Here is a 17,604-nt window from a genome sequence, read left to right as displayed (position 1 = left end):
CATTATATGAAATCTTTTGAATATTCTGAAAATATATGCATATATTCATATATATGGTATATATCCCTGCTGTCCATTTTTAATAAAAGCAAAACAATGCGGTAATAATCTAAAAATATCTAAAAAATAGTTATAAATTCAAATTTTATGTCTAATACATTTGCGAGGCAGAAAGGGTACACTAAAGTTAGTGTAAATCGATCGGTGCTTGCAGTGAAAGTGGAAAGTACTTGATCACACTTTTCACACTTCTTCAATGCCTGTTTTGCTAGTTTTTCATTTCATTAAACTATGAAGTGGATTTAGCCCCATCGCCTTAAACATTTTAAAACGTGAACTGTCGATAACCCACACGTACGCTGAAAAACAAGGCGCAGACGCATACGCAGTTGTGGCCATCGCGTGGGTCAATGACCTCCATACCTCCACCACAAATAATGGATGAAAACGAAAAACAAATACAAACAAAGAGGCAACAAAAAATATATGTACAATATATGTTTATAAATAAATAAATATAAACTTTCCTAGTGCTGAGTGCTTGAGGCCCAACTCGTGCGGGAGCTTAGCTTGGAGCTTGCAGAAAACGAAAGTAGCGTCTTGTTGCTTGTGATTTTTTTTTTTTTTGGTTTTTATTTCTCTTTTATTTTTGTGTGTCTTTCTTTGGCATATCAGCTGAAGCTTGTTTGATATGTGTTGTTGTTGTCGTTGTTTGATGTAATCAAAATGTGAATGATGAGAGAGTCGAGAGACTGCGGCAGAATTGGGGGCTTAAATAACACGGCGCCAAACGTTTTTCTTAATATTTTTGTTGTTTCTGTCATAAAAGCATTTGAGTGTTTGTGTATAAAAGGCTATAATTACAATGCCCTCCATTCACTCACTTTCTTCTATTTTGGCTAAACGGTGCTTTTGGCGAAATTAATAAGCGCTTACGTTTGGTCATATCATCAATGATGATTGCAGCTTTTATTTCATTTTATCGATCGAGTTGATTATTTCTTAATATGATTATAAGCAATCAAAGTGTCAAAGAGATATGCGATTGGGCGAATTGAAATTTTTGAAATCAACAATGGTCATAATTCAATGAATTTTTTTCAGTTAGGAAAATAACGAGACGGGATATGTCTTAATCGAGTTCTCCTCTTTATTATGACGTTACTTTCATTTTTATTTTATAATATAAATTGTGCAAAGTTTTATTAAATTAAATTTATTTCTCAGCATAAGGAAGTACATATTTTTGGTTTTATCAAAAAACTATAAACCGTTTTATTTAAGCGCAACTAGTTCCTCTACAATCTTATTAAATATAACAGACGTGGTGGGTGTAGCCTCGAAAATGAACTACGCTTATTGCATCTACATAAATAAATAGACATAAATGTTTTGTCCTAATTATACATATTGCTATTTATATACTTTGTATACATGTACATACATATGTATTTGACCATCCTCAAGTGAAAGTAAAAGCGGCAAAACATTTATTATTGTGTGTTCCATAACTATGGAGAAAATTGCACGGACATTTTAAGAGGCAACTCAAATACAAAACCGAACACGAATCTGAATTTAAGCTTCATGTTAAACCCCTGCCGAACTCGTTGTGAAAAGTGAAAACTTGCAAACTGGAAAAACTACAAGAGTGGTTGGCCACTTGAATGGCATTTCCGTTGATCAGAGAGGTCGTTTACTCTTGCACTTTTCGACCAGGCGGTCGCCTTTAGTTACCTTCACCTATCATACTAGGTGTATAAGAGTATACTCGTATAATAGTATGGCCTGCTATCTGGCATGTTTCAAACCTCAAGTGTTGCTGTTGATGTTTGTGCGATTGATTGTGCTTGTCTTAAGGCTTGCAATTATATGGTATTTCAATGTCAAAGTGAAAGTTGACTTTCAACAATCATTGCCGCTGCCACAGTCATTGTTGGTCACACTTTGAAGCACTTTTGTCAGCGTATTTCAACTTCAACTCATTAGCCAGCGATGAGTGCCATGGAGCCGTAGAACTTGTTAATCAAGCGAGAAAGTTACCGCTCAGGTGCTATGTGGGCTAAGGAGGCTTTTTGGAGCTGCGAAAAGAATCGCTGAACTATCCATCAAAGTATTGAAAAACTAAATTGTAGTGCGGTATTAATATTTTGATTGTCAACCTTCAATATACAGAAATATTTTATATTTTATGCTAATACTGCGCTTATATTATTGTCTCAATAAATTACGCTTTAGTTGAAACCGAGACCCAAAAGTCTGGGACTTCTATTAGAGCACTCGTCTGTCTCGAATATCGATATTTTAAAACTCAAACATTAGGCATAGTTTTTATACCCGATACCCATTGGGTAGGAGGGTATTTTAAAGCTAGAGTCACTATTTTTAGCGTGTACTTCAGAGTCGAGCACACTCTAAACTTAAATTTGCTTAGATAGTAAAGATAAGGTCGTGGGTTCTTAAATTTTCCCTGATCGGGATTTAAATCGGCTATATTTATTCATTTGTACTATTATTTTTTTAGTCATTTAAAGTTCAAGAATAATTGGTTTTGATTTGAAAGTTTTCACTTTCTGTGCTCAATATGGACATTTTTGCATTTTTATATTTTAATTTTGAATATATGCTTGAATTGATATTGATATTACAATTTCTCAAGCTACCCACGACCACTTTGACTTTTAATTTTGCACAGTTGGCAATAACTTTCACCATATGTCAAGACCATATGAGGGTATTTTGAAGCTACTCATTCTATTCAGATATATACAAATAGACTGATTCACGCATTCATCCTGGGTGGAAGAGGAACTTACTTTTGACGAAAGGCTTTGGCAGCTTCTATGGTTGCATAGGCGGCCATTTCTCGGTGCTCAGTTTCCGTGTTGGGTGCATTGAAGCGTGAGAGTAGGGCGGCTGGATGATTGTGCTGCAGAGTTTGCCCTTGAAGAGGATACCAGCAAAGTTGTAAATATGGTTGGCAGCAATATAAACATAAAATTGCATACCATTGAGAAGCATTTGCGGTTGTATTCGACCATACAGCTCGGCCATGGCATTGAGTCCTTGCTGCACACTCTGCTGTAGTGCCACATCCATCAGCGTGGGGCGACGCGAGCGGGGATTCCTCTCACTTTGGTTCTGATTATCTGGCAGTTCTTCTAACGGCGTTAATGGTCGAGGCAACTCATCTGTGAGTAGCTTGTTATTTCTCTCTATATTTCCTTCATATCCCATCACCATGCCGAACAACAGCAACAACAGCGTCCACATCTGCGGCATTTGAAACTTATACCTCATGTGAATGTCGTGCTAGTGAGGATTCTATTGAGTCTGAAGCAAGTAAAACTTTATAAGGCTGTTGTCGATACTTCATTTGCTATTACTTCAATTTGAGTTGAGTTTTAAAATTCTAAATTAATTGGGCATCCATTGGTAGAAGGCTATTACGTAGAATAAGAATCATCAGTCGAGATGATATAGTCGTGTCCGTCTGCCTAACCTTTAGCGTGATATACTAGACATCAAAAACAATAATAATCAAAGATATTCCAGAAACATTTATAGAGAAAAAATATCTGATTGCAATTGCAGAAGCAAAAACATTCTCGAAGAACGATTACTAACTTTTGAATTGTTTTCATGGCCAATTTTCATTAAAAATCTAAAAATAAAGTATGTATGTAAAAATAATTAGCAGTGGGTGAATCTCAGAGATTTTTAGAGGTAATTACTCAAATTATAGATAAACAACAATATCAACATTTATAAAACAAGTCAGAACTGTAAGTTACCCCCCATTTTGAAATAAAAAGTGCAGTATTATTGCTGAAATATTCCGCATTAATCTACCAAAAATACTGAAATATACCACATAAGATGTTTGGGTATATTTTTATAGAGTCATTCCAAATATACTGTAGATTGCAAAATATACCAGATTGACGGCCAAAACAACTAACTAATGATTTTTATTTATTTTCGGGGCAGAAGTTCTTTCGGAACACAAATAAGAGATGGCTCTTAGAGTCTACGAAATCTAGGAGTTCATACAGACGGAGTGACAGCCAAACAGACGTATGTATATAGCTATATCGCCTTGGCTGTGGACAGTGCCTCCTTTTACCTGTTAGTTACATACATTTATTTCCGGCACAAACTAAAAAAATAACATAGTTCCTTTATATGTATACTCATCTTATAAATAGCTTTATTTATGTTTTTTTCAACTAAATTTCTGTCCCATGTATTGTCAATATAAAATACCACTAACAGAATACAACAACTTTTCTTATTTACATATTTCACAATAAAGCTTAGGTGATGTATCAGAAGTAGCTATGTGAAACAAGCTTAAATGGTTAAAGGGACCACGATTTTTGTGCACCTTGGTTAGCCCCAAATTCATATTTTCAATTCATATTTAAGCTCTAAATCTGAAGCTTTAATTTAGATTTGAGTTTTTTACAGAGTAAATTTGTTAATACAAAAACAAGCAAAAAAGCTAGTGTCGAGTGTCGCGGACTGTGAAATATCTGTTACCCGTTTTTAATAAAAGCAAAACAGTGCGGTATTATACTTAAAATATACCAACTCAAAATACTATATATACATTATATGTATATAATGTATATACATATATATTATTATATATATATATATATGTTTTTTTTTCTTGCCAAATATGTCTTTTCAGTATGATCTCCAGGCATTAGCGTTGAATTTTTTGAATTGAAAAATAATAAATTCTTTTAGAATAAGGCGATCAAATTTGAATGCTAAACAAAAAATAGTTTGGCAACATTATCAGCTGTTAGTAAATTTGCCGACAGCCTGTGAATACACAACTTCATTTACTTTTAAGCAGAATTCAAATAAAATAATTATATATATTGTACATATATATAGTATTATATATTACATATATAAAAATGCATAATTTAGGTAATTTTTCGGAGATTTTTGCTTTGAACGGATTCCGATATAATTATTGTGCAAGAATACTTTTTAGTTTTTGAATGAATTCAAGGAATATGATGACTTGTTGAAATTAAATGTAATTTTGCTTTAATTTTGATGCTTTTTGTTTTTTTCATTCATATTATAGACTTTACATATAGTACCACCTTTCTTAACTATCTTAAATTAACAATAAACTGATTACTACGAAGGCCTGCGATATTGCCAATAATTTCTACATATTTTTTTTGTTTGTTTAACATAAACAATATCAAGAAATATGAAAGTCCAATAAGAAAATCTTCTAAGATTCTAAACCTACCGCAATTATATTGATTCCTTATGATTCCCGAAAACTGTGATGTGATTAGAGAAATAATTGTATATATTTATTACTGATATATTTTGGATCTTTGTGTCAAGCAGAACAAGCCTTCTGTGAGTCTCATAAAGTATATTTATTCGTGATCAAAGTTAAAAGACAAGAAGTTGTATCCATAATATATTTCGGCGTATTTACATGTTAATACCGCACAATTTTGCTTTTATTGAGAACAGATAGAAGTGCATGATGTCCTCTTATATCAGTTCGTTTTTCCCTTGAAATGAATCACAAAACTTAATTGACATCAATTTTATAGAATGGACAAAGTTCATTTACCAGAAGCACTATTTCCAATCAAAATGAATTACACCTGATACAATTATTAAGAAACGTATTTTGACTGTTTACTAAATAATAAAAGGAATAGTTTAAAATAAATAATGCTCCTGTTGTTGCTTTCTGGTTACTTGACACTGAATTTTTTAAATGCTATGCGCAGCACAAAATAGAAACTTTTCGCGTTTGTATCTTTGATCACCGTAAACCGAACTAAATCGATTCTCAGCTTACAGCTGGCATTAGAAGCCAAAAGACACCGATGAGACGACATACTGAAGCCAGTCAGAAACAGAGCCACAAACGTAGCTTGAGTCAAAGACATGCCCCAGCTTCCACAACTCACGGCGTCGCTCACCGAAAAAAAAATCAACGCCAAGAGCTCCAGACGAGCGACCAGTTCTCGCTGTTCAATGAGACTAGCACCGTCGCTGCCATCTAGTAGAAACAGCGGTTTTTTCCACTCTTCTATATTTTTATTATTTATTTTAAGTTTGGCGCTTATCTCCGCCGTTGACTCCGCCGCCAACTGAGTTATCCATCGTCAATAAGCTGTGATTTTTTGAATCTTCACTTTTTTAATTGAGATATAAAATAGCCCGGGGCTGCAAAAGTCATTCATTCGACGATCGTCAATCTTCGAATCAAAAGAGACCTATTTGGATACTTAGCCCCATCCCCATTCATAGTCTTCTTCCCAAGATATTGCGACCATGCTCTTGCTCTTGACCGTGCTTCGTCTCAGTAACAAGCTTGAGCTCTTGTCTGCATCGCAACTTGCTTATCGTCCGTCACATCGAACTGCTTTCAATTAGAAGAGAAAGTTCTTGCCACAGGAAAAAGTAAAAACAAGTAAGAAAGCTACTGTTAAGTGTATTCGACTGCGAGATACTCGCTACCTAATGTTAGAGAACATTAAATATTTAGATTTATCAAAAGAGATAATTAACCTTAATAATCAGTTTAATTTACGTGTGTAGAACGAGAAGCAATTGTGTCACCAAATTTCGAAGTGCATTTCACAACTGATTGATGGTACTCAAGCTAATAATTCGAATGCTAAGTAACTCAAATGTTATACCCTGGTCACCCGATTAATCACATGGAGCAAAGATGCTTTTACTTTTAACTATCGATTCACCAGTCGAGGCAGGAGAACGAAAACAGCGATTTTTAAAAGTACACCTCATAAATTAAACAGTAAATGTCTCATTATAATCGTGTACAAAGGTCTCGATTTAAATGAACTCTGTCTGTAATTGGCGTATGTATGTGCCTAGTAATATGTAAATACTAGCAATATTTTGACTATTGTACTACAACTTACATCTATATGTAACCCCCATTTTGATCTACACCAACTGATCGCAACTGCTACATCAAACAAAACAAATTGAAGTGCCTCGATCAAGAGTTCTAAGCCTTTGCCTTGTATTTATAGTATGTAAAATATATACATATATACATACTAGTATGTACATACATACATATGTATGTCCGAGTATTCTTCTTAAATTAAGTATACGTAAGCAAATAAATGTGCATGGCATACGCCACGCATTTGTGTGATTGGATTCAATTGAACTGAGTGCGCTATCAGGAAGGGGAAAAGAGAAAAAATGAGCAATGCGAGCAACAACAAAAACATCTGTCTTTGGTCCATAAAATGAGCACAGAGAGAATGCAAGAGGAAACAGACTACGTAGGCGTAAACTAAACAACCCGAAACGAAATCAAATATTGCAGGCACGACTGTGGATCCAACTACAGATACGAATTGGACAATACAAATACATACATACATACATACATACATACATACATCTATGTAGATATATTAAGGCGACAGCTGGCTCTACGAATGCCGCTGGATCTATAGTACATCTACATCGCGCTGGTTGAAGTCTGAAATAGTAGAGTTGGCGCAGTAGAAACTGAAATCAAAGAAGAAGAGGGTAGTAGAGAAGCAAAAGAGCAGACAAAAGCAGACTGTAAAGAACAAATGAGACTGGGTCACTGTTACGAGCACAAGCGTAAGAATCAGTGAGTACTAACACACTAACGCACTCGCATTTATCCATGCTTGTTCGTCACCTGAGAAGCAGCTAGTATAATGGAGTCATAATTATGTTAGATGGGACGCCAACGTAGAGTGAGAGCCACGACAGTGGGTTGAATAAAGAATCGATTGATTCAATACCTTTGCATTTGACAGACTGCGAATGAGATTGAGATTGAGTTCGAGATTAAGATAGCTTTTGAGACTTCGCTTTCATTTCGCATCTTTTTTTTTTTGTATTGTAATTTATAATTTATGCTTTTTATGTTTTGTTTTTTTTTTTTTTTCTGGTCTGCTGTGCGGTTTTTACTTTCACACTCGACAAAAAGGTTTGCACCATTCAACAACCACAATGGAAATCGAAACGGTCGGCTATGGACTTGGACAACACCCACGATTTATTTCTCGATTCTATTTTTTTTGCTTTTACCCGTTTTTGTGTGTACAATGTTAATTGATTTTCTCAAAGACGAATAATTTTTATATGACTCAAACGTTGAAATTTTATTTGCATATCTTGTGATTCTTATGTTTTGCGTAAATTTTAACGGTATAAATAAGTAGACTTTACTCACAAATACAGTAGTATTATAAATTATAATGAATACAATATACAAATGTAGATATCAGATATAAGTATGTACATACATACATTATATGCACTCACTTTCCAAGTTCCTGCTAAATTTTCTGCTCAGTGAGTAAGCCATTTAAACTCCATGAACAATGAAATAAGGAAATTGTTTCAAATTTTAGTAAAAGTCCCTTAAGCAACGTAGTATGTGATTTGCTTTATAATTATTGTTTTCCATTTCATTTATTAAGACGAATTCAGTTGGCTGTGCCTTAAGTAATAAAAGTATAACAGATGATCAATTTGTAGAGTTTATAAAGTGCTTGATTGTGTGTACGAAAGAGATAGTGCCCACATATTGGGCACTTGCTTTAACATCAACATCTGTGGAAGTTTCTAGAGATGCAGCCCCAAAAAAAGTGACGAAGCACACTCGAAAATTTGTTGTAAATTATATGAAAGAGAGCAACGTACTTAAATGTAAAATTAACTTAAAGCTAAGCATAACTGCGAGTATGTGTGTGGGAGTGATAGTGTCCAGAATGTACGTGTAGATTCATGTTGAATATGTGTGTATGTATAGTATAGCTAAAGTATTGCACTAAAAAATATTTTGTGGGTGTATGTGTACATATGTATATATAAATAACATAAACAATTTATAAATATAATATTTCAAATATAATTTCATTCTCATTGCATTGAGACTTATAGCAATATTCTCTCCCGAAAATGATCAGGAAAGTGATCGAAGCTTATGTAAGTGAAAGTCATGGGTAATCAGTGTATAATAACAAAATAAGGATTTACATATTGAAAAAGATGCAGATGACACATGGTTTGTTTTATTGTAAACTTCGACTTGGACATGACAAGGATACGAGTTCTATTTTTTTTTTGTATTTAAATTGAAATAACTAACGTAGAGCACGGAATGTGATTCGTGAATTGCTTTATGGTAACTTATTTAAAATCTTTCTTCACACTTGTCTAACAATTGCGTTGCCCCTTAAACTCTTTGAAGCCTCTAACATGAGCCCTGGGCTGGGCCCAAGACCGCGACCGCGGTAGGCAGGCGACATAATTGTACAATCCAAAATTTATTGTACTTTTGTGAATTCAGAAATATTGTGAATTTTCGCACAGCACTTAGATCACACAACCGTCGACCGTCTAACCGCCTGACTGTCTGCTTTCCTGGCGGATAATATTAACTGTTGCAGCCACGTCCACGCCAGATTAGCATCCTAGTCCTCTCACTATTAGTTGCGTCGTTCGCTGGCCCGAGTCGCCGCATGCCGGGTTTGTTGTTGTTCCTTATCGCGAAGCTCCTTGATAGCGCCCACTGTGCCGAACATCACCTTGGCCGTCAGCTGTGTGTGATGTGAGGCGCTGTTTTTGTTGCTAGTGTTTGCATTCGAGTCCCGGTCAAGTCCCGCATTTGCATTGGCGTATGCACTCGTATAGGACACGTAGTTGTTGTTGAGATCGCGACCGCAGCTGCACTGATGTGACATATTGCACGTGTTCGTGTTCGTGTTCGTGACTGTGGTCGTGTTTGTGTTTGTGTTCCAGTTCCAGTTATTGAATCAGACGGTCGATCTTTAGCTATACGAGTTTATCGACGGATATATTTTCGCTATTTTCAGTGGTTAGACCGTTTTATCTTTATGAAGTTTAGCTGCTGAGGTCACTTGCAGCATTTGCACTAAATTAATCGTAGTTTATGAAGTCTTTGTGCCCAGTCGGTCGATCTTTGAAATCCGCTCAACTCATCCACTTGTTGAGTGCTGTGTTTTGAATGTGGGTTGGATTGGATTGCTTAGGTGAACGCGCGATTGTGCATGAAACAAAGTAAAGTCAATTCTGCTCCTCGTTGTTGTGTTGTACTCGCCGCCGTCCTTGTCGTTGCCGTTGCCGTCGTCCGATAGTCGCTCACACTTTCACAGACTCACTAGAACTAATTTCGAAAAACTGTGGTGTTGTTTTTGTGGCGTTACCAGTTAGCAGCAGCGGCGGCGGCGGCGGCGACGACGACAACGACGACGGCAACGGCGATGAGCACAGCACTGAGTATCAAAGAGAGCGTGTGCAGAGCACGAACGACAGTCTAGACTTCAGCTGAGCTGGTGTGAGCCACATAGGAGCCAACTGAGCGCTAAAATACACACACAGACACAACAAAAATAAATGAAAAAACAAGTCAAAGTGCTCTTGTAGTGCGAGAGAGAGAAAGAGGGGAGAGAGCGAGAAAGAGAGAGAGAGAGAGGAGAGAGAGACCTCGGTTACGAGATACCCTGTTGCTAGAAATCTCTTTATTATTCTTTTTAGTTGATTTAGTTAATTGGTCTCCTTCGATTGCTTTAATGCTTAACAACTTCTACTTGCATATGTATAAAATTTATAAATACTAACTAAATAAAGGGTTAAACAAGACTACCCGCTTCTGCTGCGATCATAGCTGTTCACCACTAATACTGATGCAGCTGTTGCCACTGCTGCGCCTCAGTTAGGAAATATTAAATTTCTCTACACTTTGCAGTTGATCCACACTGGTTAGCATACTCTCAAGAACTATTGCATTTAATAATTCTACAGTAGTTTAATACGATATATAAATTGAAAAAGTAAGAATACTAAATTAAAATAAAATGATGACACGTAATTCATATGCCAATGCCACCCACCTACTTAAGTTTAATATTACAATACATACATATATAATATTAAGTAGAGACATCAATAATTTGAATAATTTAATTTATCGTTAAGGTAAAAAATGTAAATTTCTAGTGATACAATTGAGCATTGAGCTTGCTTCATTAAAGCCGGATACATAGATTTAGATTAGTAATAATATGTCTTAAGATAATAAAATAGTACTATAACATATTATACGATAATCAATTCTTATATTTATATTACTTCGGATTATAAAGTTGTACAACTATTGAAAAATTATGATGTGTTTTCTTTTGTTAAAATTTAATTGAAAATGAATATTGGTACACTGTGCCAAGATGCAGATCGTGCGTTAGGAAGCTGCTCTTGCTGCGGCGGTGACGTTGCTTGATATAGCGTCGCGACGAGGTGAAGCGTCGGCGAGAGCATACACTTGGCGAGCTTCAACTTCGGCTGGAAGCTGGGCAAGAGAGCTTTCTTGATTGCTGTATAGTTTCTAATGGACTCCCGTCTCGTCCCGGCCTTAGTTGGTTTCCCCTTGCTAACTCACCACCATAAGCTCTCTGAATGTAATTTGCGCTGCTAGCGTCGTCGCTGTGCTTGTGTAATCTCTTCGCTTGTAGTTGCTTGTTTTTTGTGTGGCGGCAAATTGTGTTGTACTCTTGTGATTTTATATATTTGTTTTTGTTTATATCAATTTGCGAATTCCGAGCGCATAAGGAAAGCACAACAGCAAACTATAAAAGCACGCACTTGAGACTTGCCGCTTACCGCTTGCTTCTCAAGACACCCAACTCACCGCCAGGTGAAAATCACTGAATACTGAAACAACTCACCTGTTGATTGTTGTTTTTGTTTTTGCTGGCATTCATCAAGTTTCATTCACCTTTCAGCATCAGCACAAATAGCCATAAAGGCATTATATAAACAGTATACATACATACCGTGCATGCATATTATTATTTTGGAATGAGAAAAACTTGTATCTATGTGTGTGCTGGAGTTGTTTAATTTACATAATTGATTTTGATAGTTGATCCTTGCCCATAATACACATGCTCCGTTTATGGAACATTGTGCGGCGGAAACCCTAAAATGAATTGGAGTATTGAACCTGACCTCTTTTCAATTAAGCGAAGAACGAAACGATTCTATGATCACAACTAGCAATATGAATGCATGACATAAACATGGCTAATGAATGCGACGCTGACGGGAGACGAAGTAATCGGGGACGTGTATTTGAAATAGAGGTGGGCACGGGCCGGGCTTTTTTTCGTGGCCCGCGGGCTTACACAGGCCCGGAGCGGGTTCGGGCGGGCCCGGGCCTTAAAATTAAGATTCGTACGGGCTTCGTCGCCTTAGCAAAAAGGCCCGCCCGTAAAAACCCAGCCCGAAAAAAATTTTGATTTGATCGAATTAGAACCGCATTTGTCGATTGCTTATCGATGCTACTATTAAGCTTATACAATATTTTATCACTAATTCAAAATTGGCGGCGTCTGTGAAAAATAAAAATGTCGCGACAAACAATTCAGGACGCTGTAAAATTTATACAAAATGAAAAAGGCAGGAGTGAAGTGTGGAAGCTTTTCGATTGCGTTAATTATAAATGGCAATAATGTTTTCTTATAGTAAATAAGTTTCGTGCCGGGCCGGCCGGGCCCGGGCCTTGATGAAAATGTTTCGTGTTCGGCCGGGCCGGGCCTCTTAAAAAAGAGTTTGTTTTCGTGCGTGCCCGGGCCTCAAAATACAGGCCCGCGCCCACCTCTAATTTGAAACGCTTCGCTAGCAGCAGCGCATTCGCTTTCGACCGACCAAGTAGCTATATCACTTTCGTCCATTTGTGGACTGTAGAGCGGCATTACCAGTTTTCTCCAAGAACTTCAAGTTGACCCATATAATACACTTCAGCACGCACACACACATTTGTAGCTTCCCCTTCGGTGGGTGGCAGAAGCACAGAAAGAGAGTGTCGAGAGCAGTCGCCATGTACTGGAAAGAGAGAACGAGAGATGGCGAGAGGGAGGGAGGTATGTAGATCGACATTCAGACAGCTGAAATGAGAAAGACTAAGAGCGCCAATTACAGAAGAGAAATACTACTTACAGAGCGCTTGCGAGAGAAAGAAGCAGAGAGGGAAAGAGAGATTGAGAGAGCGAGTGAGTAACTGTGGTTGTTGACTCTTTGTGGAGTTCGAAAAGAAAGCGAAAAAGAAATTTCAATGCAGCGAAGCGAAGAATGGATAACGGATTGGTGTACGTAATCGTATATGCATATAAATACAAACATATGTACAGACATATATACATACATACATACATGCATTAACAAACATTGGAGCAAACGCAGATGCTGAAGTCGACGCAGCCGTTGCCGCTGGAAGCTCACCTACTTCTGACGTCGACTCTACTAGCAGCCCATTCTCAAAAAGTGTGTCACTGAGAAGAAACCAGCAGCAACGCCGCAGTGTGCATAAAAGAGAGCACCAAAAAACATTCTTTTCTTACTTTCCGACACACACATACTTAAGTAACACTTACACTCCCAAACACTTGTACTTTGTACTTGCTACATACATATGTACATACATATGTATGTACTAAGTGTTCACGTATAGACAAATATAGTCAGCCTTTGGTGTTCTAATTATAATTTACAATTACTATTAATATATTGACATATACACACAGATATTGACTTTTTGTAAGTATGTTTTGGATATCTAACACCAGCATAAGTTCATCTGGATCTCAAGTACATTTTGCATAGTTTGCTATGTTTCTCATGCGCCAAATCAATTAAAATCCAGCAGAACTTGTTGTGGGAAAAATTGCCGAACGCTGCAATAAAATCGTGATTTCAATTTGCTGTTGTTGTTCTTTGTCATCTTACAACTACAAAAAATGTTTTCTATGACGTTTATTTTTCTGCTTATGCATTTTTGTTTCAATTTTTGGTGGGAAGTCTACTGTCTGCATGTGCAGAAGTGAGTCTCTCATGGAGTGTGAGTCTCTGTGTGTGTCTGTGTGTGGAGTAGGTGTGGGCTAAACTGGTTGGACGCCTGCCGCTGAATTGCTCTGGTGCAGGTTTGTTGGTCCCAGCCGTAGCTGGTGCTGAAAATTATGATTTATTGCTGAACTTGTCTTGTGGAACAGTAAATTCAATTGAAATTTCTCGAGAGCTGACCACGAAGGCCTACAGTTCTTTTGGGCAACTGCCACTACATATTATATACATATCATATATGTACATATGTATATTACGGATAGTCAGATATCCTCGATTTGTAGACAATGCCATATGCCACGGGACTGAGACCATATCGCAAATGAGTCGAACGCACAGGCGCAGGCCAAGTGGGAAATTTATGAACCTGTCCCGGTGTGCAGAACACCGCACTGCGACCTTTGAGATAAGCCCTGAGGTCTGACTGTAATCTGTGATCTGTAATCTGGATATGCATATGACTATGGATATAATATGGATACGCGTATGTGAACACTCCTGCCCACTCGCAGTTCATCATGAGCTCAGCACTCACAATCAACACCAAGATTTACGACCAACTTGATTTGGCGTCGTGAATGAGCAAAATGCAGCACCTGCTGCTAAAACATGAAGCTAACACTGCCCATCAACCTCAAAGAGTTCAGTGGGAGCCTAACGGTCTGATAGCATTTGACGTCATGACGTTGCTGCTTTACATACTCGTATTGTTTTTTTTTAATGAAAGAAAAATGCATCTTACATTAGCATTTGGTATTTGGTATGTGTACTAAGTGCTCACTACTATATGGCACACGCCCCGCAAATCTCAATGCAATTTCAATGTTCATCATGATTTGAACCAATAATTTCAAGCTGTGAGCTTCACCATCAATTAGCGATGGTGGCGCACATTCACACCAACACCACAACATGTTCAGCCCTCAGCATCGAGTCCCTCCTGCAAAGTCGGTCCCTTTCCAAACTTGCATCGTTATTTTCTCAATATTTCGCAATTAGCTGGCGATTTTTCTATTACGCTGTTAAACTATTTACTGTTAAGCGCTCTACGGGTGGTTGCCAATGGCTGATGGCTGATAGCTGATATCTTATGGCTTCTATACGGTAATTTGGACCCACTGAATTGACGTTCAGTATTACTTCGATATACTTTGAAATGTATGGTATGGTGAAGGAAGCAAATTTATGTTTGCATCTTAAGTGGCTTCCACGTTTCGTTTAGTTTTCCAATTATACTTATACTTTTTTTTTATTTAGCCCCAAAAAGCAGTCCATAACGACAAAAATAATACATATCTTACAATATTGCTGAGACATTATTATTTACCTTAATAAAGGTAGATCATTTATATTGTATAAGAATAAAAGCTATCCTCAATTAAAAACTATATCAATTTTTTGACTTCAGCTATAGATGAGATCTTCCTTCTTAGGTGGCGCACGATAGGAATTGCTTTAAACCTAAAATAAATATTTCAGAGAAAATCCAGTCCACTCGACTTAGACCTTAGGAGTACGCCAAAATTTCGCAAATCAATATGAAAAGAACTAGTGGGAAATGGATATATGTATGTAGCTTTTAAGGTTGTTTCATAATATCGCAAAACACTGCAAATTTCTTTTCAGATTTGGCATTTAACTATTTATAGAATTAATGAATGTCATTCGCAAATATTTTCGCTGTATTTTCAGATTTTTGTTTTGGCTTTGGGGTTTTCCCCACTTCCATCTACACCAATGGAAAACAAGTCAGAAAGCTAAAATCGAGTGTGCTCGAATTGCTACCTATTTTGAATAACCACAATCACAGAAACGAAAGGTATTATTGTATATATCAAACATTTGAAACAAACTTCATCTGTTTGCAAACATAACAAGTGCTATAAAAAAAATATATACCTCTGTCTCTTATAGTCTCTGAGATCTAGCAGCTTATACGGAAGGACAGACAGATATGGTTATATCGTATCGGCTGTTAACGCTGATCACGAATATATATACTTTATAGGGTCGGAGATGCCTCATTTTGCTTGTTATATGCATTTCCTGCCGGAACAAAGTTACCCATAGCGGGTATAAAAATCGAAAAGCAAGCATAATTTTGAGGCTAGAATCGTATCATTTTTGGTGCATTTAATAATAATACCTACATTATTTATGATTCATAAAAATTAGCGATTTGTATTGCATAAAACTCCTACTGCATTCCTATGGAATATTTTGAATCTAGAACTACAGATATCGATATTTCAAAAATCGCCTACGGTATATTTGGATCTTCCGAACAGTCCATATATCAAAATTGATCGCTCCTGTAAGCTATAGTATCAAATGTCTTACAAAGACGAAAAACATGAGTGCGTTTCCATATGACATATGACAGCTCAAAATTTTATAGTTTACTACAAAAATATCGCATAACAGTAAACAGCCAGTGTAGGGTGCTTAAGGTCAATAAGCAGAATTGATTTTATGTGGATATATTCAAGACCTATTAATTTGGCGAAATGCAACCCACCTCTCTTCTTACCTTACCTACTCACAATAATGTTAAACTACTAATTAAATTCCTAGATATCAACAACTTATTAAACAACATATAGATTAACTCTCGAGTCGATGGCCTTAGTTGCTACCACTCCCTTCTTTTAGTTATTATACTATATTGTATAATAATTAACATGTAAATAAATAATAATATTCAAGACCTCCTACAGTTTTATAAAACCAATATATCATTTAAGGTCTATTGAATTCACTGGTAAACTCAAAATCAGCAAGTAAGCGCGAAGCATTCAATAGTAAAGTTTCATCGTGAAAATGGCAACATGCTTAAGGTGACTAGAGAGCAGGCTAAAGTCAACCACGAAACGATTCCGGTCCTGTAACGTAGGGAAATAAATAATCGGAGGCATGCCGCACAAAATTCCGTGACGTTACGTGGCTTTTGAAATGTTACAGATACAGTTAAAAGATGCGCATATCGGGATAGGATAGAACGAAGAAAGCACATGCCGACCAACAAATAACATGCATGTCATTTAAACTGTCAGATGGTTGCCTGCCACAAAGCAACGCAACTGAACAGAACGCATAAACAAAGAAATAAAAAAAAGTAAACCTAAAGCAAAGGCTGCCAGGCAAAAGGCAAACGACAAACGGCAAGTTCGCAGCATTTGACTAATGCGCAGCTCGGCTAGTTGACAATTTTTCAATGATATTGAGAAATAGTTGTTCACATACTCGTATGCATAATGTACGAGTCTAAAAGTATGCAACACCCACACAATCGCCGCATTTGACTTGTGCTTAGTGTTGTGTAGTACTTGCGTACAATATGGGAGCGGTGTTGTTCTAATGAAGTTTAACTTCAAATTTTCGTTATTTGTATACACTTTTGGACTTAATCACTTGTGCCAAAATTCATTTTAGTTATTTAACCGTATTACGTATTAAGTAGCTGCTAGCCGTTATCCGTTCAATATACATAAGCATGTATGCACAAGGCTAAGAAACCAAATCGCAACATGGCCATGACCACTTGTTACACGCAGCCATGACTCGTGTCGTGTTAGTAAGGACGAAACGTGGTGAGATACCGCCCGCCTCACCACAAACTCACCACTGATTGTCGTCATTCGTCGTTGTCTGTTGCTGTTT

The 17,604-nt window shown here is 36.9% G+C and overlaps 2 protein-coding genes across 2 annotated transcripts; both read right to left on the bottom strand.

The window, feature by feature from the left end:
- Window positions 1–2,567: 2,567 nt before the first annotated feature.
- Window positions 2,568–5,854, bottom strand: LOC117576023 (uncharacterized). The gene is made up of 3 exons (XM_034260529.2): window positions 5,621–5,854; window positions 3,009–3,333; window positions 2,568–2,943 (listed from the first exon to the last, which is right to left on the bottom strand). Exons 2-3 carry the CDS (start codon window positions 3,298–3,300, stop codon window positions 2,813–2,815), a joined length of 423 nt encoding a protein of 140 aa, XP_034116420.1. The 5' UTR covers window positions 3,301–3,333; window positions 5,621–5,854; the 3' UTR covers window positions 2,568–2,812.
- Window positions 5,855–8,172: 2,318 nt separating this feature from the next.
- On the bottom strand, window positions 8,173–10,229 carry LOC117575556 (uncharacterized). Its single transcript, XM_034259816.2, has one exon. The coding sequence runs from the start codon at window positions 9,768–9,770 to the stop codon at window positions 9,516–9,518; it is 255 nt and encodes an 84-aa protein (XP_034115707.1). The 5' UTR covers window positions 9,771–10,229; the 3' UTR covers window positions 8,173–9,515.
- Window positions 10,230–17,604: the final 7,375 nt, after the last annotated feature.

The sequence above is a fragment of the Drosophila albomicans genome, chromosome 2R (assembly GCF_009650485.2).
Source record: "Drosophila albomicans strain 15112-1751.03 chromosome 2R, ASM965048v2, whole genome shotgun sequence".
Lineage (NCBI taxonomy): Eukaryota > Metazoa > Arthropoda > Insecta > Diptera > Drosophilidae > Drosophila > Drosophila albomicans.
This window is presented reverse-complemented; position numbering and strand designations above follow the sequence as displayed.

What these genes read in the sequence shown, in the direction of transcription:
- LOC117575556 (XM_034259816.2), bottom strand. Translation starts at nt 9,770, where the DNA reads ATGTCACATCAGTGCAGCTGCGGTCGCGATCTCAACAACAACTACGTG.
- LOC117576023 (XM_034260529.2), bottom strand. Translation starts at nt 3,300, where the DNA reads ATGAGGTATAAGTTTCAAATGCCGCAGATGTGGACGCTGTTGTTGCTG. An exon ending in ACCGCAAATGCTTCTCAATG is followed by an intron (nt 2,944 to 3,008) that starts GTATGCAATTTT and finishes ATCCTCTTCAAG; the next exon opens with GGCAAACTCTGCAGCACAAT.